Below are 23,186 nucleotides of genomic sequence, written 5' to 3'. Positions count from 1 at the left end.
ACTAACTTGTACTAACTTCATTCTACTAACTTCATTACTGTTTTGTCAGTCCCATCCCACAAGCCCTGAAGGTTTACCTGGAACCCTTACTAAACCCGGTCTTCCCAGCCATGCCCACACTGCCAATGCTGCGCATACTTAAAGATAAGGCAGGGCCACTGTGATGTATGTGTCTACCCCTCCTGCCGGCTGAGCTGCCTCTCAGTGTGGCTACCTCCTCCAGGAGCCCTCCCTGGGGTCCCCAGCTGCTGTCTCTCTCTACCTTCTCTTTCTCCTCCCTCTGCAAGCCTCTTCCTGCCCCCTCACACAGCTCCATCCCAGCCACAGCTTTTCTGAAAATCTCTTGCCAGGGGGCCTTACAAATGCTTACACTCTTCTGTGTGTAATAACTCGAAATTCCACTAAGGCTAGAGCTCCAGTTTAACCACGTCTAATTGCCGCGGAACACAGGAACAAACATGGAGGTAACGGTGTTTATTCCTGCTCTGCTGGCACCTCGATGATTCCCAAGCCACTCCCCAGAAATTACAGCCACCTCTCGGGTTGTCACTGTGCCCTTCCCATCTTTACCTTGGTGTCCTGACTTGTAGACACATTCACTGAAAGCCATTTAAAATGAGTCCTGTTTCTCTCCACCTGACTCAGGCTTCCATGTCCTTTAACCTTGTAGGCTGTATGCTTTTCAGTTTGGAAATAAGTCTGGACAGAGAAGATGGAGGCTCAGTGGGAATGGGCAGGCCCCGCTTCCTCACCCCGTGGCTGGGATGCTCTTGCTGCTCTCTCCCCCCACCTCCTGTCCAAGGCCTATGCTCCAGTCATCTCCAGCACTGACACCCCTGCAGGCACTGGAATCAGCCGCCACAGCTCTCTCTGCTTCCCATGGTGGATGGGGTCCAGTCCGGAGGCTGCCAAGCAGTGCATTTCAGTAGTGATAATGAAGACCCTGCTAAGCCATGGATGTTACTGCAGCTTATTCTGCCACTGTTTCCAGAGACCTGTGGCACTGTGGGGAGAGCATCCCTCCCCTCCCAGCCACCTCGCTGCTACATTTGATGTCTGATGGCAAATGGAGGCCAGCCCAGGGAAGGGCTGGGCTAACGGCAGGAGGAAGTGAGATTCCTTGCCCATTACCTGTGGACCAACAGCCCCAAGGCCTTCCCTTCTTACCCCTGTAGCCATAAAAAGCAATGTATACAATCAGGGAGGGGTTGGGCCCAGGTAATTCTAATTCTTCTGCCTCTGGGAGAGAAGGGCCAGGATCCAAAGAGACAGAGCTACAGTGGCCTGACAAGTCCTGGCTCTGGACCCCTGCAGGGGAAGAGGATCCTAAGCCTGGTACTTGAGGACTTCCCGCCACTTCTGTCTGCTGGTCCACTCTGCAGGACACAGCCCTGCCCACTGTTCTGACTCAGCCACTGCTCCCTGGGTTCCACAGCCTACAGGCCCAGCAGCGTCGTCTTCTCCCCCCATCTTTGACATATTTGGCATGCCTCGGCACTGACATTCTTCATCGCACCCGCTATCGCTCACAACGCAAGGTTTTGTGCTTTGGTACTTCCTTGGGCCCAGAGTTTCTTCTCCCTCCCGTAACCCAACCACCAGGCTCTGAGCTACAGCTACCTTTTCAGAATCTGTTTTTTTTCTGGTTTACTTTTGGGAACTTTTCTCCCCATCTCATCTAGGCTGGAGAGCAGCACGACATCCCTCAAGCAGAGAGTGGCTGGCAACTGTAACTGTGCATGGTCCATGGTGCCTGGGAGTGGAGGCTGGGCATAAGCACTGAGGGCCGGGGAAGGCTGCTCCAGGCCCTGCTGGCATCAGCTCTGTGGCTGACATTCCAGGACCTGGCTGTGGCCAGAGACACAGTCAAGCAGGAGTCCTAAATGCCACTCAGGACATCATTTCCATGGGAAGGTTCATTCTGGGCTCCTAATAACCAATCCACAAATGAACTTTTTGAAACAGATGCTTTTATAATCAGAGGACTACTTGCATTTGGATGAGTTGTTCAAATAAAGGTTGGTTTAAAATAATGCTACCCTTCCAAATAACGCCACTTCTTTCTTAAAATTTTTGTTTTTACAAAACCTTGTATTTGAAAAAGAATGAAGATAGAAATCTATAAAACTGACCCTTCAAGGAATTAACATCACAAATCACATAAAGACCCCACCCAGCACACAGAGGCACACGCACAGGCACATGCACAAATCTGGTCTTTAGAGCACTATTGGTCATGACCGTCCTTCAGCAGCAGATCAGGACATTCTGACATATGTCCTGGGTAAAGAGCTGTCATCTACCACCCACAGGTGTACAAGGGGAGGGGAGGTAGCTTCCTGGGTGCAGATCTCATGGTGCAGGAAACCGGGAGTCTCCGTGGATCCAGGCTGCAGGCAGCTTCAGGATTCTGCACAGGTATTCACTGCTATACTGCAACTCTTCATTCAAATCCTCCCCAGGAAAGACAGCTGAAACAAATGTAAAGCTACCCCAGGTTAAACAGAGCAACCTCTGGGAAAGCAGCGAAGGAAGGAAAACAGAATGTATTTAATATCAAACGACAAGGCTCTCAGATTTATTTTAACCTCTTGGTTGATCTCAAATTGAATGTAATTTTACTGTGCTTAAAAAAAAAAAAAAGAAATCCTAATATTCTTCCTCTAGAAGGTCATAATGTCACATTATAAAAGAAAAGACGAGGGCAAGGCCAAGATTACAAACAAATAGATCCATTTCAATTATAAAGGCCCATAAATTATGCTTTATCATTTGTCACTGGATATCAGGTATCACAGGAAATTTTCTTCACCTGTGAGAAACTCTCTTGAAATAAGGAATCCCACACATCCATGATTAAGGATAAATACAAAACAGGAAATCCAAAGAAATGATTTAAAAAAACTATTTAAAAGAAAACCTAAGAAAATATCAGATGCTACAGAGGAAACAGTTTTCATTTATTTAAAATTACCTGTGCTATCAAAAACAACTAAAAAATATACCGGCCGGGTGCGGTGGCTCAAGCCTGTCATCCCAGCACTTCGGGAGGCGGAGGCGGGTGGATCACAAGGTCAAGAGATCGAGACCATCCTGGTCAACATGGTGAAACCCGTCTCTACTAAAATACAAAAAAAATTAGCTGGGCATGGTGATGCGTGCCTGTAATCCCAGCTACTCAGGAGGCTGAGGCAGGAGAATTGCCTGAACCAAGGAGGCGGAGGTTGCGGTGAGCCGAGATCGCGCCATTGCACTCCAGCCTGGGTAACAAGAGCGAAACTCCATCTCAAAAAAAAAAAAAAAAAAAAAAAAAAAACCACAAAACAATATCAAATTGATAAAGGGCAATAAATCTGCCTATGTGAGTCTTCATATATCTCTTCTCCACATTTTAAGTGACAATTCTTCATTTTTCCCTTCTATGTTATAGTGTCTAACCATAATAAATTTAGCCTACTGTACATGGTCTTGACCAATCTCCTTTTTCATCCTAAATTATCAGTAACAATATCAAAGTGCATCTACTGCCCAGAATCCCAGCCAACAGATGAAAAAGACAGAAGGCGAGAAAGAGAGCCTCTGTGAACCAGTGACTACTTGGTCAGCTACTTCATACAAGACTCATCCACACCGTCCACACCACAGCATAACCATGTAAAATATGATGGTTTCCACTTTACACGTTAGGAAACTAAGGCACAGAAGGTAAACACATCCCACATAGCACAGCTGTAAGCTGGTGGAACCAAAACTCAAACCCAGGTGCTAATCATGCCCAATCTGTGTTCTCTCCACTGTGGCCAACAACTCACTTTTAAGTGGGCAAAACTGAAGGGAAACACCAAAAAGCAACCCTGCATGCCTGTGCAGTTCCAGCTGCCCAGCCCCCTTTCAGGTGGCAGTGCCTGTCCGGTCCCCACCCTGGCATGACTGAGTCTCTGACTTTGAGAACACGCGTTTTCTCTCTCTGAAGCACCGGCGTCACATGTTGCTGGACTCAGAAGGAACTGTGGACATCGTCTTCCCAGGTGTGAAATTCCCAATGTCCTGCCACAGCTTAAGAGGAGCTAAGTGTGGGGAGCCCCCGTTTCAAAAGGCAGTTGTTACTGGATAACAAGAATTGTTGGTGAGAACTTCCTCACATAAAAACAAAAGCCGCTTCCTGGACATGCACAGTGGCTCATGCTTATGATCTCAGCACTCTGGGAGTCCGAGGCAGGGGGATCACTTGAGCTCAGGAATTCGAGACTAGCCTGGGCAACACAGCGAGACCCTGTCTCTGCAGAAAATTTTTAAAATTTGCCTGGCATGGTCGCACGTACCTGTAGTCCTAGCTACGTGGGAGGCTGAGGCAGGAGGATTGCTCAAGCCCAGGAGTACAAGGCTGCAGTGAGCTATGATAGCACCACTGCACTCCAGCCTGGGCAACAGGTGAGACCCTGTCTCAAAACAACAACAGAAACAAAAAAATGCTTCCCTCTAACTTCTGCTCCAATAAAAGAAACTGAAGTCTCAAATAAAAAGAAAAAAAGTCTTCAGCTTCTTTTAGATGGCAGCCTTTCAACTACTTGGATATCACAATCTCATTTCCCCCTGGAAGCCCTTCTGTAAAAACATCCACAGTTATTGCAAATTGTTCCTCATTGGACACTGCTTCTGGTTCCTCAAAATCTGAGTCACTGACAACCAGACTAACTCTAATTTACCAGCATCCCTGAACACCCCGCGCTCTGAACAGAACAGAACACTTCAGCTATGGGGTGGAAGTCCAGAGAATACTGAATGTTACTTGACTGGTTCTGGACAATGTATTTTGACTCATAAAGCTCAAGAGAACTATTTATAAACAGCTCCACTATACTTCTGGCTACTGATCTCAGCCCTTGGTGTCCACTTTCTTGCTTGTTGGAATGGGGGAAGGACATGGGAAGATTTGTTTTTTAATGTTGGCTAGAGTAAGAAAATAGGCCCCCTGTAGAAGACAAAATGGCAACTAATATTAAAAAGTGTGGCCAGATGCAGGGCTCATGCCTGTCATCCCAGCACTTTGGGAGGCCACGGCGGGTGGATCATAATGTTAGGTGTTTTGAGACCAGCCTGGCCAACATAGTGAAACCCCGTCTCTACTAAAAATACAAAAGGTTAGTCGGGTGTGGTAGCAGGCACCTGTAATCACAGCTACTCGGGAGGCTGAGGCAGGAGAACTGCTTGAACCCGGGAGGCGGAGGTGGCAGTGAGCCAAGATTGTACCACTGCACTCCAGTCCGGGTGACAGTGCAAGACTCTTGTCTCAAAAACCAAACAAACAAACAAACGAAACAAAACAAAAGGCCCAATGCTTCAGGGCACACATTGCCACTGACCCTGCAATTTCACTTTTAGGAATTTGTTTCAAGAAAATAATTATGGACATGAAAAGATCTCAGGATACTGGCTGGAAACCCTCTTAATGTCCCACAACGAAAAAACAAGTTCAATGGGCTGATTGCCTCAGAGATGTTACTGCCATTAAAATGCTACAGGAGATGTTTATGGACATGAAAATGAGTTCCTGATATATCACCCAAGCAGAGACAGTATACCGCGGTGCTGTATTTGTAAAAAGGTAGCTGTAAGCAGATGGCAGGCGACTGCATGTATGAAAAGGCCCCATTTCAGGAGAGAAGAGAGAGGCGGGTGGTCCCCTGATCCGGGCGCCAGAGCCCTGAGGGGCTTTGAAAGAGAGATAGGCACGTGGGGAGAGCTGAATCAGCAAATCCCCCACATCTACGGAAATGTTAGTCACTTTGTGGATGACCTGGAATTTTCAAAGAGTTCGTGAAAGACTGAACTTGAATGTGGGATAAAACTTGTACTTGTTGTCAGAGAGGCCCAATGCTTCAGCATGGTCCCAGGAGCCATCTCTAAGAAACTGCGTGCAGTGCCTGAGGCCTCAAGTGCCTGGGTTTCAGTGTGTCCCACGCCAAGGAGACCCCTTGATTTCAGCTATGCGGGGAGCACACCCACCTGGGTCTACACCCAGAGCAAGTATGGAGGAACACACAGTAGGAGAGGAATGGTAGTTATTTCTTGATGGCAGAATTATGTATGAATATCATTTTCTTATTTTTGCTTACCCGAATTTCTAAAACCTATTACACATATTGCTTGCTTTTTAAAAGATGCTTCCCTGAGGACACTGACAGCCACTTACTTTCCTTATAACAACACTGTGCAGATCACTGGGCCTCGGGCCTGGCTCACGGAGACCTGTGCAGACTTCGCTCCCCACAAACATCCCAAGGTTCCACCCCAGACAACACGTCTCACAGGGCATGTGGTTCACAGAGACACAGGAAGGGGATTCTGACACATGCCACAACATGGGTGAACCTGGAGGAGTTACGCTAAGTGAACAAGCCAGATATAAATGACAAGTACTGTAAGACTCCACTCAGATGAGGGACCCAGAGGAACCAAATACACAGAAACAGAAAGAAATACCAGGGCCTGGAGGAGGGAGGAATGGGACATTGGTATTGCATGGGTACAGTTTTCGTTTTGCAAGATGAAAACAGCTCTAAAGATGGATAGTGGTGATGACTGAACAACACCGTGAATGCGCTTAACGCCAAAGAACTGTATGCTTAAAAATGGCTAAAATGACAACTTTGGTGTTATATATCTTTTACCACAATTAAACAGATAAATGCACAGTGCCAGAAACCATTAAGTCACCTAGAAAAACAAACATTTCTCTCTGATGCTGCAGCAATGCTGAACAAATACAAGTGGTTCATCTCATCTTTCTTCCAGCAGGTGGGAAGTAGAAAAGCTAAAACTGGTAAGATAAGTGGCAATTCACACCCTGGATTTAAGCTCTCTTACAAATTTCTTCATTCCCATTTCATTCATCTTTACATGAACATCAGCAATTTCTGTTCTGAGGAATCTACTGTCTGCGATCATTGAACCAGCAGCACACGGGGGAGGGGTGGCTGTGATGAAGACAGAACCCAGGACGGGGAGGGGCCTCATGGGGAATCCAGAGGGCCTCAGAACTCTCCTTTCTGAATTCTTTCCCTACCTGTGTCTCTCCTAAGCCTCAGCCCATTACACAAGGTTACTAAGGAACACAAGAATGACACTCTGGACTCATAAAGGCAAGAGAAAATCTGCCCCAAAAGGCCACGATGACCAAAGGGTGAGAGATCCCCAAAAAGAACCTCATCGACAGCTGTCTTCAGAGTCAGACCTCAGCCTTCTAGTCTCTACAGCTGCCCCCTACTCCTCTACTGGCCCCCGCTCCTTTGCCGGTACTTACTTCTTCCAGTGGGCTGCCTGGTCAGATTCAGAGACAATTACAGGGAGAAACTTATTTTTCAATCCAGAGGTTTTTCTACACCAAGGGGAAAAAATGAAATTCTTCTCTATCAGATAGATTACCAAAATATAAAATATCAACTAATCTACACACTCTATTTGAAGAAAGTGTTTTAAAAACCAGCACTGAAAAAAAAAAATTCCGTGGTTCCGAGTAGAAAGCATGATACTGAAATAGAAGCAAGGGTCACAGAGTTTAAGGGCCAAAACTCATCCCCAGTAGACCGCCAGTGGTGTCAGGGTTGGGGGAATTACAGAGATACATTGTTACAGCATCTAAAAGAAAATAAAATTGGTGATTCTAATCTGAGAATAGAGATTAAGGGGAAATAGGAAGACAGAGATAACAGAATCGAAGAGTTTTAGAGCAAGAGTGTATCTAAATTTTACAGATAAGTAAAACAAAACACAAATATTCCCTAACTTTGCCAAGGCCACAGGACTAGTGGCACAGCTGAGCCTAGAGTTCCCAGCTGTCATCTTTGTCCTGGACCCTGATTCTGGGCTCCCAAGTTATTATTCTTGTCCCCATTCCATGACTTCCAGCTGGGACTGCCACTTGGATGGTACACTTCATCTAAATTCCAGATTCTTCCCCAAAATATGATAAACTAAGCCAAGAAATAGAGTTAAAATAATCATGAGTTTTTGTGACCACAGCAGCCCCAAGAGTGGTAGTCTCCAAAGAGGGGCCACACAAGACAATCTTCTGGGGCAAAGAAAGAAAATAACAAACATTGTCAGGTATTTTCCTCATCTTTTATAATTGCGTATTTTAAATACACTGTATGATACAAACAGGAGGCAGGGAAATACTGGGTAGGACAGAGTGGTCCCTGGTGAGGGCCACACCCTCAAGCCTGAACCCAGGGCCCAAAGTGAGAACATGCATTTCTATTTTCCTGCCCTAATGTTGCTTTTCCAAAACCACTCTGGCCTTCCCTGCCCCGCCATCCCATACTTATAAACCCCAGGTCCTACTGGCAGAGCAGCAGAGAAAGAGAGCGCAAACAGCCACATGTTGGAGAGAATCAGCTTGATTTCAGAGGGACAGCTTGACCGCGGGACTTTGGAGAGAGTTTGGCCGGGGACAGCTGGACTCCAGGGGAAGACCACCTTCCCACTCCATCCCCTTTCCAGCTTCCCATCCCACTGAGAGCCACTTCCAGTGCTCAGTAAAATCCTCCACATTCACCATCCTTCAATTTGTTTGTACAATCTGATTCTTCATGGACATTGCACAAGAATTCAGGTACCAAGAGGGTAGGTGCAAAAGGCTATCACCCTGACCCTGCACTTATTGTCCGTCTGTGGACAGCAAATCTAAGAGCACACTGTAACACATGCCCTCTGGGGCTCCAGGGGTCACAGGTACCCCTCCCCCCCATTTGCCGCCAGGGGGCCACACGGAATTCTACTCCTGCCGACGCCCAAAAGTACTCATGCCAACCCCTGCGACCACTCACTGAATGTTCCCCCTCCATGAGGGGTTGAAAGCTGTGGGCAGAGTAAAGGAGCCAACCCTTTTGCGAGTCCTGTGAAGCGGTCAAGGGCACTACCCCGTTTCAATTAGAATGTATCAATAGATCCGTATGGCAATATGCATGTAATTCCTAACTGAGCATTTTAATATGTATGTGTGTGGGGGGTGGTCTTAATATATGTTTGCTCATAGAGTGTGTGGTCAGAAAATTGGAGGCTGTTGGCCTGGAACATCACTGCTCTGCTCTCTTAGATCTGGCTCCTTCATCTGTCAGTGGCTTCTATGGCCATAAAAACATTCAGCGTGGTGTCATGTCTTCCCACCCATTTCTCTACAACTGCTGCATGCCCAACACGCAGAACACAGGAAGCCACTGAGCTTCCTGAACGACCCATTGACCCTCTGGAAAGTGCCATGGCCAGTGGTTTCTTGCAAACCATAAAACTTTAGCTGTGTTCCCCATGCTTAGAGAAAATACATTTTTCAATCACAAGAAAATCATTTCTAACAAAAAAATTATGTGTATGCTGGTTTGGTAAGAAAAATAGTTTCAACCAAAAAAAAAGAAAAGAAAAAAGGAAAGAAAGCCTTTTGGCAAAATAAAAAGACATTGTGCATTCATCAAAAATTACTAATAATAACTCCAAAGAGAGGTAAATCAGTACATTCCAATCTCTTTGAAGATTAGAAAACCAACAGCTGTATGCAATACTTCAGGATATGAAAGGCAGAGTCAATGTGAGCACTGAAATGGTTTTAAATAAGGTCTGACTCTCAATGGTCACATCTAGCGTGTAACCTGAAGATGGCTTTTCCTGCCCTCTCTCTATTTGCCGGAAAACCATCAACACACTTGTATGTTTTTAATAGAAGAAATACCATAGGAAGTCTCTCATTAATCCACACAACAGAAGTGTATATCCTAGCTTACTATTATTATAGTAAAAGAATATTTATTAATTATTCTATTCAGATACTCCCCATGGCGTGGGTAATGTTTATTTTACTTATGAAAGAACTGTGGCTCAGGGCTTCATGGCTCATCCAGGAGCTGGAAAGGTGACAGGGATGCAGACCTAACAGACACATTTACTGCATGGGTGCATCCACTCAGAGTTCTTGGAGGATGCAGTGACATACCTGCATCTGCTGTAGCTGGGACAATGGGTGGGGAGGACCCAGACAATGGAGGGGCTTGGATGCCTGGGGTGACGCTTATCCAACCACAGTCAAGAACACAACGTGCAAACACTCTCACCACCAAAGCAAACACTTCATAAATGGACCTCCAGTTCCCGGTAGGCATGGAAGGAACTTGAAAGTCGTTACTCTGTCCTAACAAGTAAAAAGCTGAATAAAATGAAAACCAGTGCTTCTTAGAGATCTGCCTTAGATCTGTTAGAGAAATGTCACAAGCCACAGCCCCCGAAATTGGACAGGTGTATACAGGGACTCACAATTTACTGGTGCAGAGGCCTATAAGTAGAAACCCCTGAAGATCCCCTACAGGGGTAGGAAAACCTAAACTGTAATGGCAAATTCCTGGAGGCTCACTGTGGACAAGCCTAAGAGACAAAAACTGCAGGGGGACCCAGTCGTGGGAGGGGTGGGAGTGGGCGGCTCTATCTGTGTGAGTTTTACCTCCTAGAGTTCTACCAGGTCCTCACCGTGAACACTGGAGAAACATCCCCTCATCCTTACAACAGGGAGACGGGAAAATAACCATTTTGAAATAAGCCAGGGCACTGTGTTCTTATTAATAAGGCCTGCCCTTGGGAGAAACTATTTACACAGGGACTAACCTGCTGGCATTTATCAGAGCCTGTCCAACCTGAGGGACAGGAACTACTCAGCCCTGCTAGCCTTTAGTATCACCAAAGGATGTGGGTCGGGGGAAGCTGAGAAGCAAATGTGAGGCTTACAGCCCAAGCACAAAGGCTCCCTAAAAGAGTGAGACCAAATCCTAGGACTATTGCAAGCTTCCCTGCTACTACACCTTACCGCCGCACAGCTAAAGGCCTATTTACCAGGGTTCCTTGCACCCAGTCCATCACATCCGGCTTTCATAAAATTACAAGGTACACTATGAGGCAAAAAAAAAAAAAAAAAACATCAAAACAAAAAACCACACAGTGTAAAGAGATACAGCATGTATCAGAACCGGACTCAATATAGAAGAATGTTGAAATAATCAGATCAGGAATTTAAAACAACTATGATTAATATGCTATGGACTGTAATGGAAAAAGCAGGTAACAGAAGAACAGATGGATAACGTTAAGCAGAGAAATGGAAATTATGAGAAAGAATCAAAAGGAAATGCTACAGATCAAAAACACTGTACAGAATGAAGAATGCCTTTAATGGGCTCATTAGTAGATAGGAAATGCTGAGGAAAAAAACCTCTAAAATTGAGGATATGACAACAGAAACTTCTAAAACTCAAATGCAAAGACAAAAAAGATGAAAAAAAATTGAAATAATAACCAGGAACTGTGGAACAATTACAGTGGTATAAGTATGCGTGGTGGGAATACCGGAAGGACATGAAAGAGAGAAAGGAAAGGAGAAATATTGGAAGTGACAATGTCTGAGAACTTCCCCAAGTTAATGCTGAACATCAAAACACACATTAAGGAACCTTAGAGAACACACAGAATAGTATGAAGGCTCCAAAAACTACATTCAGGCATATTAGATTCAAATTACAGAAAATCAAAGATAAAGAAAAAAATATTGCAAGTAACACTTTACCTATCAACAGAGGAGCAAAGAGAAGGCTGACAACCAATGTCTTCTCAGAAACCACGCAGGGAAGAAGAAAGGAAAGTGAAACATTTAAAGGGTTCAGAGACAAATAAAATCACCAACTAGAATTCTGTATCATTCAAGACTGATCTTCAAATATGCAGGAGGGCTAGAAATTTCCTCAGACAAACACAAGTTGAGGGAATTTGTTGCCAGTAGACCTGCCTTGCAAAAAATGTTAAAAGCAGCTCTTCTAACATAGGAAAATAACATAGGTCAGAAACTTGGATGTATATGAAGAAAGGATGCGTCAAAGAAGAAGTGAAGGTAAAATAAAAACTTTTCCTTTTTTTTTTTTTTTGAGACAGAGTTTCGCTCTGTCACCCAGGCTGCAGTGCAGTGGTGCCATCTCGGTTCACTGCGGCCTCTGCCTCCTGGGTTCCAGCAATTCTCCTCCCTCAGCCTCCCAGATAGCTGGAATTACAGGCACATGCCACCAAGCCCAGCTAATTTTTGTATTTTTAGTAGAGATAGGATTTCACCGTGCTGACCAGGTTGGTCTCAAGCTCCTGACCTCAGGTGATCTGCCCACCTGGGCCTCCCTAAGTGCTGGGATTACAGGTGTGAGCCATTGCTTCCAGCCTATTTTTCTTTTAATTGAACTAACATATAATGGGTTATTTGAAATAATAATAGCAACAATATATTCTATCATGTATTCATTTATATATACATATGCTTATGTGTAAGTAAAATGAATGACAGCAATGATATAAAGGATGGGAGGGAAGAATCAAGAATATTTCGTTATCACAGGATACTTGTACTATCTGTGAAACAGTGTCATCTGAAAGAAGACAAACTAATTTGTTTAAAAAAGACATATAACAGATATGCTGAGAAGGGAGAAAAAATGGGATCATACAAAAAGCTCAATTCAAATGACAAAAGGAAGAAAAAGTGTGAAAGGCAAAAGTACAAACATAAAACAAGGCAACAAATAAAAAATGCTAACAATTATAGTAAATATGAATTTCAATGTATCAATAATCACTTTATACATCAGCCGTCCAAATACACCAAAGAAAATACCAAGCTTGTCAGTGAGAATCAAAAAGTAAGACCCAATTATATGTTGTCTAAAACAAATCCACTGTAAATAAAACAACACACATAGATTAAAAGTAAAATGATAAAGAATGGACTTCACAAAGAAAGGTGAGATCTATCATGCTAACACTATCAAAACAAAGTAAGAACAGCTATATTAATTTCTGACAATGTAGACTTGAGATCATGGGAATTTTTAAGGTATCAAGGGCATTACATAATGATTTTTGAAAAGTCTATTTTCCAAAAAGATGTAACAATCCTTAATGTGTATGTGCCTAAAAAGAGCATTAAAAATACATAAGGCAAAAACTGATAGAACTGCAAGGAGAAATAAATTAATTCACTGTTACAGTTCGAGACTTCAGTACTCCTCTATCAAAACTGGGCAGATCCTGCAGGAAGAAGATCCATAAGGATAGAGCTGAACTCAGTAACACCGTCAATCAACTAGATATAATTGACATCTATAGGCTAATTCAGTCAAAAACAGCAGAATGCACACTCTTTTCAAACTCACATAGAACATTCAAAAGGGACCACATTCTGGGTCATAAAGCATACCTTAACAAGTTGCACAGAACAGAAATCAGACTGTGTGCTCTCAGAACACAATACAATTAAACTAGACTCAACAACAGAAAGACAGCTACCTGGAAAATCCCAAAGTATGTGCAGACTAAACAACACATTGCTAAATGACACAGGTCAAAGAAGAAAGCTCAAGAAAAAAATTTTTTTTAATTTCCAAACTGAATAAAAAGGAAAACAGGACATATCAAAATTTGTGAGATGCAGCAAAAGCAGTACCTGCAAGGAAATTTATAGTATTCAATGTATATACTAAAAATAAGAAAGATCTAAAAGCAATCATCTAAGATTCTACTTTAGGAAACTAGAAAAAGGAGAAAGTTAAATCCAAAGTAAGCAGAAAAGAAATTAAAAAAAATTATTAAAGAAATCAATAAAATTAAAAACAGGAAATCAATAGAGAAAAAAATCAATTGAAACCAAAAGCTGGTTCTCTCAAAAATCAATAAAATCAATGAGCCTTTAACCAGGCTAAGTGAAAAAGAAAAAAAGCGTGCTTTACCAATATCAGAAATGAAAGTGAGGATATCACTACAGATTCCATGGAAATGAAAAGGGCAATAAGGAATAGTATGAGCAACTCCATGCCCATAAATTCAATATGATGGATGAAATGGATCAATTCCTCAAAAAACATAATCTGCCAAAATTCACATAAGAAAAAATCAACAATTTGAATAGGTCGTATCTATTAAAGAAACTTAATAAATAATTAATAATTTTCCCAAACAGAAAGCACCAGTTCCAGATGTGTTCACTGATGAATTCTGACCAACATTTAAAGAAAGCAATTATACCAATTCTCTATAATCTCTTCCAGAAGATAGAAGCGGAAGAAATACTTCCTAACTCATTCTATGAGGTCATCATTACCCTAATACCAAAACCAGACAAAGACATTTAAGAAAAGAAAGGTGGGCCAGGCGTGGTGGCTCATGCCTGTAATCCCAGCACTTTGGGAGGCCGAGGTGGGTGGATCACGAGGTCAAGAGATCGAGACCAGCCTGGTCAACATGGTGAAACCCCGTTTCTACTAAAAATACAAAAAATTAGCTGGGCACAGTGGCACGTGCCTGTAATCCCAGCTACTCAGGAGGCTGAGGCAGGAGAATTGCCTGAACCCAGGAGGTGGAGGTTGCGGTGAGCTGAGCCAAGATCACGCCATTGCACTCCAGCCTGGGCAACAAGAGTGAAACTCTGTCTCAAAAAAAAAAAAAAAAAAGAAAAGAAAAGAAAGGTATTGGCTGGGCACAGTGGCTCATGCCTGTAATTTCAACAGTTTGGTAGGGCCAAGACAGGCAGATCACCTGAAGTCAAGAGTTCAAGATCAGCCTGTCCAACATGGTAAAACCCTATCTCTTGGAAAAAAAAAAAAAAAAAAAAAAGAAAAAGAAAGGAAGAAAGAAAGAAATGAGGGGTACTAATTAATAGTTCTCATATGAACATATGTAAAAATTCTCAACAAAATAAAGCAAATCAAATTCAACAATGTATAAAAAGAATTACACACCATGATCAAGTAGGATTTATCCCAGTTATGCAAGGCTGGCCCATCAAATGAAAACCCATTAACGTAATCCATCATATCCACTAGCTAAGGAAGAAAAATCGTATGATTATATCAATAGATGCAAAAAAAGCACTTGACAAAATCCAACACCCATTCATGATAAAAATTCTCAAGCTAGGAATATATGACAACTTTAACTTGATAAAGAATATCTACAAAAATCCTGTAGCTAACATCATACTTAATGGTGAAAAACTGGAAACTTTCTCACTAAGATCAGGAACGAGGCAAAGATAACCCCTCACCTCTCCTCTTCAACATCATACTGGAAGTCCTAGCTAATGCAGTGAGATTTTTAAAAAATGTATAAAGATTGGAAGAAAAGAAAACTCGCTTTGTTCGCAGATGACATGACTATGCAGAAAACCTGAAAAAAAATTTCCTATGACTGATAAGCAATTATATCAAGGTTGTAAGATGTGAGGTCAATATGCAAAAGTCAATTGCTTTCCTATATACCAGCAACAAAGGAGTGGAATGTGGCGTTGAAATCACAAGATCATTTATATTAGAAACCCCCAAAATGAAAAACTTAAGCACAAATCTGACAAAATATGTATTAACTCTGTATGAGGAAAACTACAAAACTCTGATAAAAGGTATTAGAAGAATTCAACACATGAAGAAATATTCAACATTCATGGGGAGTAAGACAATATTGTCAAAATGTCAGTTAATCTCAACTTGATTTATAGATTAAAGGCAATCCAAACCTTCCAACAAGTTGTTCTGTGGCTATTAACAAATTGATTCTAAAATTTATATGTACAGCAAAGGATCTGGAATAGCCAAAACTACCTTGAAAAGCAAGGAGGACTAACACTACTCAGTTTCAAGAGTTTACATGAAGTCACAGAAATCAAGACAGTGTGGGAGTGGCAAAATAACAGACAAACAGATCAATGGAAGTAAATAAAGAGCCCCAATATAGAACCACATGAATATTGCCCAACTGATCTCTGACAAAGGAAAACTGGTACACAGATATTTATAGTAGCTATAATCATGACTGTCAAAACTTGGAAGCAACCAAGCTGTCCTTCACTAGGTAAATAAACAAACAAATACATCCAGACAATGGAGTATTATTCATTCATTAAGAAATGAGCTATTCAGCCATGAAAAGACATGGAGGAACTTTAAATATAAATATTAATATGCTATATTAATATATTGAAATATATATTACTCAGTGAAAGAAGTCAATCTGAAAAGCTGACATACCCTATGATTCCAACTGCATGACATTCTAGAAAAGTAAAACTTCAGAGGCAGAAAAAGGATCAGTGGTTGCCAGGGCTGCGGGGAGGAAAGGATGAATAGGCAGAGCATGGAGGACTCTTAAGGCAGTGAAACAACTTTGTATGACACTACAATGGTGGGTAAATGCCATTATGCATTTGTCCAAACCCACAGAATGTGTAACATTGAGAGTGAACCCTAATGTCAACTACAGACCTTGAATGATGATGTGTCACTGTGGGTTCATGGATTGTAACAAACGCACCGCTTGGCTGGGGGATGCTGATAGTGGAGGAGGATGTATGTGTGTTGGAGTAGGGGTGCAGGAGGTATATGGGAATTCTCTGTACCTTCCCCTCAGGTTTGCTCTGAGGCTAAAACTGCCCTAAAAAATAAAAGTCTATTAAAAAAATTTTGTGAACTAATAAATACTTTTTTTTTTTTTTTTGAGATGGCATTTCGCTCTTGTTGCCCAGGCTAGAGTGCAATGGCACAATCTAAGTTCACCACAACCTCCATCTCCCGGATTAAAGTGATTCTCCTGCCTCAGCCTCCCAAGTAGCTGGGATTATAGGCATGTGCCACCACGACCGGCTTATTTTGTATTTTTAGTAGAGACGGGGTTTCTCCATGTTGGTCAGGCTGGTCTCGAACTCCCAACCTCAGGTGACCCGCCTGCCTTGGCCTCCGAAAGTGCTGGGATTACAGCAGTGAGCCACTGCAGCAAAGCAGTGCTCTCTCCTGCTGACCTATGGAATCCAGCCTCTCCCCACAGACCACCTGCTCCAGGGAGACATTTAATGCATTCCCAATCATATTCGCAAAGCAAGATGGCTTCCTGGCCCCTGGCAGTACCTGGAGGGAGGGTCTCCATGCTTTGAGCTTTATCTTCTCCATTGCTGTGATGAAGGTCTTTCTTTTTAATGGGGTCAATTTCATTCCAGTCCTCCTGGGGGGAACAAAGACACTGGATGAGTTGACTGGTTCTTCAGGCACACCTTCATTCATCAGTTCAATACACGAGGACTCTTAGGAGAGTAACATTTGGCCCTGGGGAGGCACTGATGAGCAGGAGGGAGTGCTCATTTTAAGGACCACCCCCACACCAGAAATTGTCAGGGAGTCAAGACACAAGGGAAGAAAAGTATGGGCATGACCTTTCCAAAGGGTTTACATTTCTGTCTTCATTTTATACTTGTATTTGGTATCTGTCAGAAGAAAGTACACTGAAAACTCCCAGGGCTTTGGGGATTTGTGAGGGTGGGGAAGTGAGATGGGGAAAGGAAATTAACTGAAATAATTCTACAGCAGTTAAATTAAAATCATGAAAATGAAGGTCGCTCTCCAGAGCTTAGGTGCTTTATGGACATCTTAGGACCAGATTCTCCCTAAGGGGCCCTTTGAACTCCCCTCAGGGAGTGTTACATGATTTGTTTAATTCCATTGACTAACGCAGAGCGGGGGTAGGGCCACCAAGCTTTTTCTAGGGCTTACTCTAATAGGACTGCCAATGAAACCAAAATACATATTAAGGACTTAATGTGAAACCAGAATAAGATATAAGCTCTGGCAGAATTTATTCAACTCATCTGGGCAAACAATTTACTCTAATTTATCAACATGAAATCAGACTAAATAACAACCGCACGACCACAGAGCTAAATATATTTTTCCACCACTGGGAATCTGCTTTCTGTGACTAATATAAGAAAGGTTTCTATATATAACCCACATCAGAAATAACCCATGGCTAGTAATTTTCCCAGCAGACTCCTGTGAGCCAAGCATTGTCAATTGGCCATTTTCCTGAGCAGATGCGATTAGGTGGGTGCGCAGCGGTAATCTGCCCCCGCGGAGCAGGGGACCCAGCTCTCCATGGGTTTATTCCACCAGCAAGCACTCCTCTGGACCAGTGGGGACTGCAGGCTTCACGAAAGTTCACCACTGGAGATGTTTTGGTTCCTTACTTAAAACGTAAGAGATGTGTAGAAGGGTAATTCTCAGGGCCTTGGCCAAATGACACATTTTTTCCAAATGCAACCTGCTCTGCCAATAATCTGCATTTTTACTCAAGAGGGGTGGTGATTAGAGAGAAACTGTTCCTAAGCCTCCCCCTTCTCTCGGCCAGCTTTTCTTCCGCTGCTTCTCTCATGAGGCAGTACAGCTGGGTTTATCACCTCGGCGCTGCTGTGGAAACGGCAGGAGGGGGAGAACTGCAGCCTTGGTGGGCTGGTGAAAGGAACGGGGGATCCTAGCCCCACTCGCCCATCAGAACGCCTTCCTGGGCCTTTCAGCGCCCTATGCACTTTTGCAAGTCTTATCCCACACTGCAATAAATGTATTAAAGTGCATATGTATCTGAATTTAAATAATTTTTACTACAAAAAGTTTTAAAAAATACAAAATTAGCCTGGCATGGTGGTGCATGCCTGTAATCCCAGCTACTTAGGAGGCTGAGGCAGGAGGATTGATATTTATAACTTGGCTTTTGAGATTACTCGGCTGTAAGGAAACTTTCAATTTACTCCTGGCAGTGATTCTGCAAGAACCCTGGCGGATACGCAGCAGAGAGAGAATCTAACCCACCAACTGGCTTTACAAAGTAATGAGATGTGCGTGAATACTAAATCAGCAAGTAATGAAGTAACCACAGTCACACTGTGCAGACTTTTAATTAACCATTAATTTTTATTTTGAGGATTGATTGTAGCATTGTGGCTGATAAATCCCACCTCCCAACCCCCACACCCCATAGGCATCTGGCCTCCTACCTATACCAGCTAATGAATCAAACCATTTAAACCGGTGGCTGAATAAAATAAAGACTGAACATTGCCAGTGGGGCTGATGACTCTAGCGTATTTCCTACACATAAAAATAAAGTCATTATTTACAGTCATTAGCGAACATTTGCAGGTCAACCATCAACATTTCCCCAGAAAAATCAACTTTTTTCCTTGTTCCCACAAATGACACTGATTTTCCCATAGGTAGCACTTCTCAAGCTCCTTCTCCCTTCAGATCAACGGTGCCTACTATAAACTACTGCAAGCGGAGTTCATGCCCATGTAATTAGGGCATGGCAAGGTACCAAGCAGATGGATCAATGTCGTGCAATTTATGAATACCTACTATGTGCCAAGCATTGCGCACAGACCCTCTTCTCATTACTGCATTTTATAATTCCTGTCTTACAATGAGGACACATAAGATAGGCTAAGCAATTCGTCCAGGTTACACAGCTGGTAAGAAGCTAAATCTGGTCCTTTATGTAAGTCAGAGTGGGAATGACAGGCTAGGGCTCAATTTAAACTAAATTATAAGAGCCTGATTCTCGAAATGTCATAAAAACCCAAGAATATATTTCTAGGAGGTCACTCACAAAGGACTGTTTTGTTCTGGACTTCCAGGTCAAAAGGTCAAAAAGTGCAGATTATCATCTTAACTACCTGCTCTTAGAGTAAATTCGGGGAAGGAGAGGAGGAGGAGGAGGAGGAGGAGGAGGAGGAGGAGGAGGAGGAGGAGGAGGAGGAGGAGGAGGAGGAGGAGGGGAAAGAAAGGGAGGGGAGGAGGGGAGAGGGAAAGGGGTAGAGGGGAAGGAAGGAGCAGAGAAGAGGAGTGGGGAGTAGGAGTGGGGAGGAGGGGGAGGAGTGGGGAGGTGGGGAAGGAGGAGTGGGGAGGAGGAGAAGGAGTGGGGAGGAGGGCGAGGAGTGGGGAGAAGGAGGAGTGGGGAGGAGAAGGAGGAGGAGGAGTGGGGGGAGGAGGAGGGGGGAGGAGGAATAGGGAGGAGGATGAAGTGAAGGGAGGGGAGGGGGAGGGGGAGGACAATGAAAAGGAAGAACCACCATGGTGGCTGCTGCCTAACACTCGACAGCATTTACAAGGTGCCAAACCCCACTCTGGACACTGCGCACATGCTCATCATCCTGCAGTGCTATACTCTTCCCATGTGACAGGTAAGGAAGCTAAGGCACTGAACGTTTAGTGTTCATACAAGGCTGGATCCACACCCTGGGGAGTTCAGGGCTGGAGTTCACGATCTCAGTCATTTAGCTGTACTGCCTCTAGATAAGATAGCTTCTTACCTCCCCCAACTAAATGATCAAAGTTCAATTAAGACACTGTACTATCCATTCATCTCAGAGTATGTCTGATCATCAGCAAATTCCTGCAGAGATGGCTGACTAGGTTCACTGGCTGACGCTGACAGAGCACCCAGGCTTGACCCACCCCTGGTCTGCAGACACTAGTCTTGTCCCACCCTCTTCTCTCCACGCCTACCCAGGGCCTTGGGCGGGTATGAAGTAAGTCAGCTCCTAGAGACACAGCAGGTGCCAGGCATCTCAGCCTGTGCTGTGCATACACACCCACAGACAAGTACGGGAAACCTGTGTAGAGCAGGGACCCCAGGAAGGCTGTGCAGAGAAGTGGCCCCTCGGTGGAGACCTAAGGGAGGCAAGAAGGAACAACGGGGACTAGCGCGTGGTGGCAGGTGTAGCAGACAGATGGAACAAAGGAAAGGTCAAAAACAAGAAGGCACGGGAGTGGCAGGATAGTCTGAGACTTGGTTCTAGAAACATCACTGTAGCTACACGGTGGGGGCAGACCAGAAGACAGAAGAGAGCCCAGGAGGCCATTTTGGCAATGCAGCACAGGAAGATGGCATGCTGGACCCAGTCCAGGTCCCACAGGGACAGAGCAGAGGCAGCTGCAGCCAGGAGGGGCTGCAGGGCAGCAGGAGGAGAGCGAGGGGTAGGAAGACCCAAAGGCGGCCCCAGGTTTCTGACTGCAGCACTTCTGACATAGGTATGATGTCTACCGAGAAGATACACAAGAAAGCTGCTGTGTAGGGTGAGAAGCAATGCTAGGAAAGAGAGACGAGTTTGGTTTGGAAATGCTGAGCTACCGTGAGATACCAAGAGGTGGGATCTGCAAGGAAATGGGAGTCACAAATCCGGGCTTGTGAAAAGGCCCAGGGTAATTCAAGCTACTGGCCAGCAGGAGGGAGACCACCCAGGGAGGGTCGGGTGTAGGCACAAGCAGGAAAGGAGGAGAGACCGCATGGCCCATGGGAGCGGCACTGGCCTCGGGGCCAGAGCCTCAGGTTCCGGCCATAGCTCTGCCAGTGGCAGTGGGCGTCGGAGTCTAGCTTTTCTAAGACTGGGAGGCTGGGCTCAATGCCTCCTGCACAGCGGGTCCCTGCCTGCCCAGCGCTCCTGTGTAGCTGATACCTTCGGTTAACACTTGAGGATCCTTTACATTCGCTGCCTGTTTGGCCCATGTTTGATATCCAGAAAGATTATAGGTTCTTTGAGGGTAGGGAAGCTGTCATATTCCTTCTGTATCCTTATGGTACCAAGTGCGATGGTGGCCTTACAGTAGTTGCTCAGATAATAAATGCAGCTGAAAAAAAACAAAATCCTTGCCCTACTTACTCAGATTGATTGTACCGGCTTCGCCCACTCTGCAGTGGAAGCTTTTCGTTACAATCCCCCTCCCATACATTTACATACATTATAAGACTTATTCACACTAGTGTCGGTACCACTCAAAAATGGAAATGTACTGAATGCAAACGTGTGAAGAAGGCTCTTGCGCCCGCCCGGGGCTCACTGGTATCCCGGCTGTGCTACCAACAGAGCTGTGTGTTTTCTCCCTTTTAAGGGGAAAACGAGGCCGTGACAGACAGGTCCTCTTTTTAGTGACAAGTATAAACTGCTGAGATTAGAGGGGTAATGATGTGGTTTATGCTGGGTCAAAAGTTGCAGAGAATTCAGAGCTTGTGATCTCGTAAGCCCGCTTTGATTTCCCAGCATGCGGACCGATCTCTGCTTTGTTTGCACCACCCTCAAAGGAGGGATGTTGACAGTGAATGCGGAATGACTACCCCACAGCCAGACGGTGCTTCAGGAGAGCGTGGACAAGCGAGGGCTCGAGTTCTGACCAAATACTGCATTCCATCAGGGAAGTTTCACCAGGCAGCTAGGATCCCCTGCCGAGCAAATGAGAAACCCGGGGCAGGAGAACACTGCCGCCCTGCCTGGCATCACCCCTTGGTCCACGGTGTTGGATGCATCCACGCGCAGCCTCTGTGAAGACCTAGACGCCCTAAAGTATGGTGCTGCGGTCTTCTCTTCCTGTGTAAATGGCATCTGGACCAGACATGAGAACTCTAATTCTCTTACTTATGAACTTACCCAAGCTGGCAGTGATTACTAATATTAGATATTTTAATCTAGTTCAAAATTATGTATCTTAAAACCTCAAAATATGTATCTGCCCACACAGTTCCTACAAATGCACACAAGAGAGGCACAAATGGAATGACACCAGGTCATGAGTGCAATTAGATGGGAATCCATGGCTGAGTGATGTCTACCTACCTGCCATAATCAGAGAGCACAGCAGCTCAGATTCATCCTATTTCTAAGTAGATAAAATAGCAATGACATCTAAATAGTATGATATTATTTTCAGAAGCAGAAAATCCAATAGGTTACTTTATGAAATAGTTGTGAAAACTACGTGTAAATATAGGTTTAGCTGTTAATATTCCCAGTATAATCTGTCTCTGATCCAAAATAAGAAAAAAGTAAGAAGTGGTCTTGGCTCAGTTGCCAAAGGCAAGGTGGTCAGCGGGGCTGAGGAGGAAAGGCACTGTGGGGCGAGGAGGCACAGCTGGCTGGAAGATGAGCAAGCCCCTTAGGCACTACTGATGCCATCCGTTTGCTCAGGGAACTAACTGTGCAGGCCAACCCTTCATTTCCCAGAGGACTGGACAACAGGATCCAGAAGGGCCACAAGACTTTCAACTGCTGCAAAACGAATTACCTCAACACTCAGTAGCTTAAAACAGTAAACGTTTATTACCTCGCACAGCGTCTGAGGGTCAGGAATCTGAATGGTTCTGGCCCACGATTTCTAATAAGGCGGCAAAGATTTCCGCCAGCGCTGCTGTTGTCTGAAGGTCTGCCTCGGGCTAGGGTCTGCTTCCGGGATGGGTAACTCACATGGCTATTGCCAGGAGGCCCCCGTTCCTCACGAGGCCCATCCAATAGGGCTGCTTAAGTGTCCTCCCGA

The 23,186-nt window shown here is 44.3% G+C and overlaps 1 protein-coding gene across 2 annotated transcripts in view; it reads right to left on the bottom strand.

Moving 5' to 3' along the window:
* Positions 1–23,186, bottom strand: part of GALNT2 (polypeptide N-acetylgalactosaminyltransferase 2) — a 211,323-nt gene that overhangs the window by 86,215 nt on the left and 101,922 nt on the right. For both annotated transcript variants that reach the window (XM_039464229.2, XM_074385310.1), the window contains exon 2: positions 16,962–17,055. In XM_039464229.2, coding sequence (XP_039320163.1) covers positions 16,962–17,055 — 94 coding nt within the window. The remainder of the gene's footprint in view (positions 1–16,961; positions 17,056–23,186) is intronic.

Source organism: Saimiri boliviensis, chromosome 14 (assembly GCF_048565385.1).
Source record: "Saimiri boliviensis isolate mSaiBol1 chromosome 14, mSaiBol1.pri, whole genome shotgun sequence".
In the NCBI taxonomy this organism is placed as follows: Eukaryota; Metazoa; Chordata; class Mammalia; order Primates; family Cebidae; genus Saimiri; species Saimiri boliviensis.
Note: the sequence above shows the minus strand (reverse complement) of the source record. Positions and strands in the feature narration are given on the sequence as shown.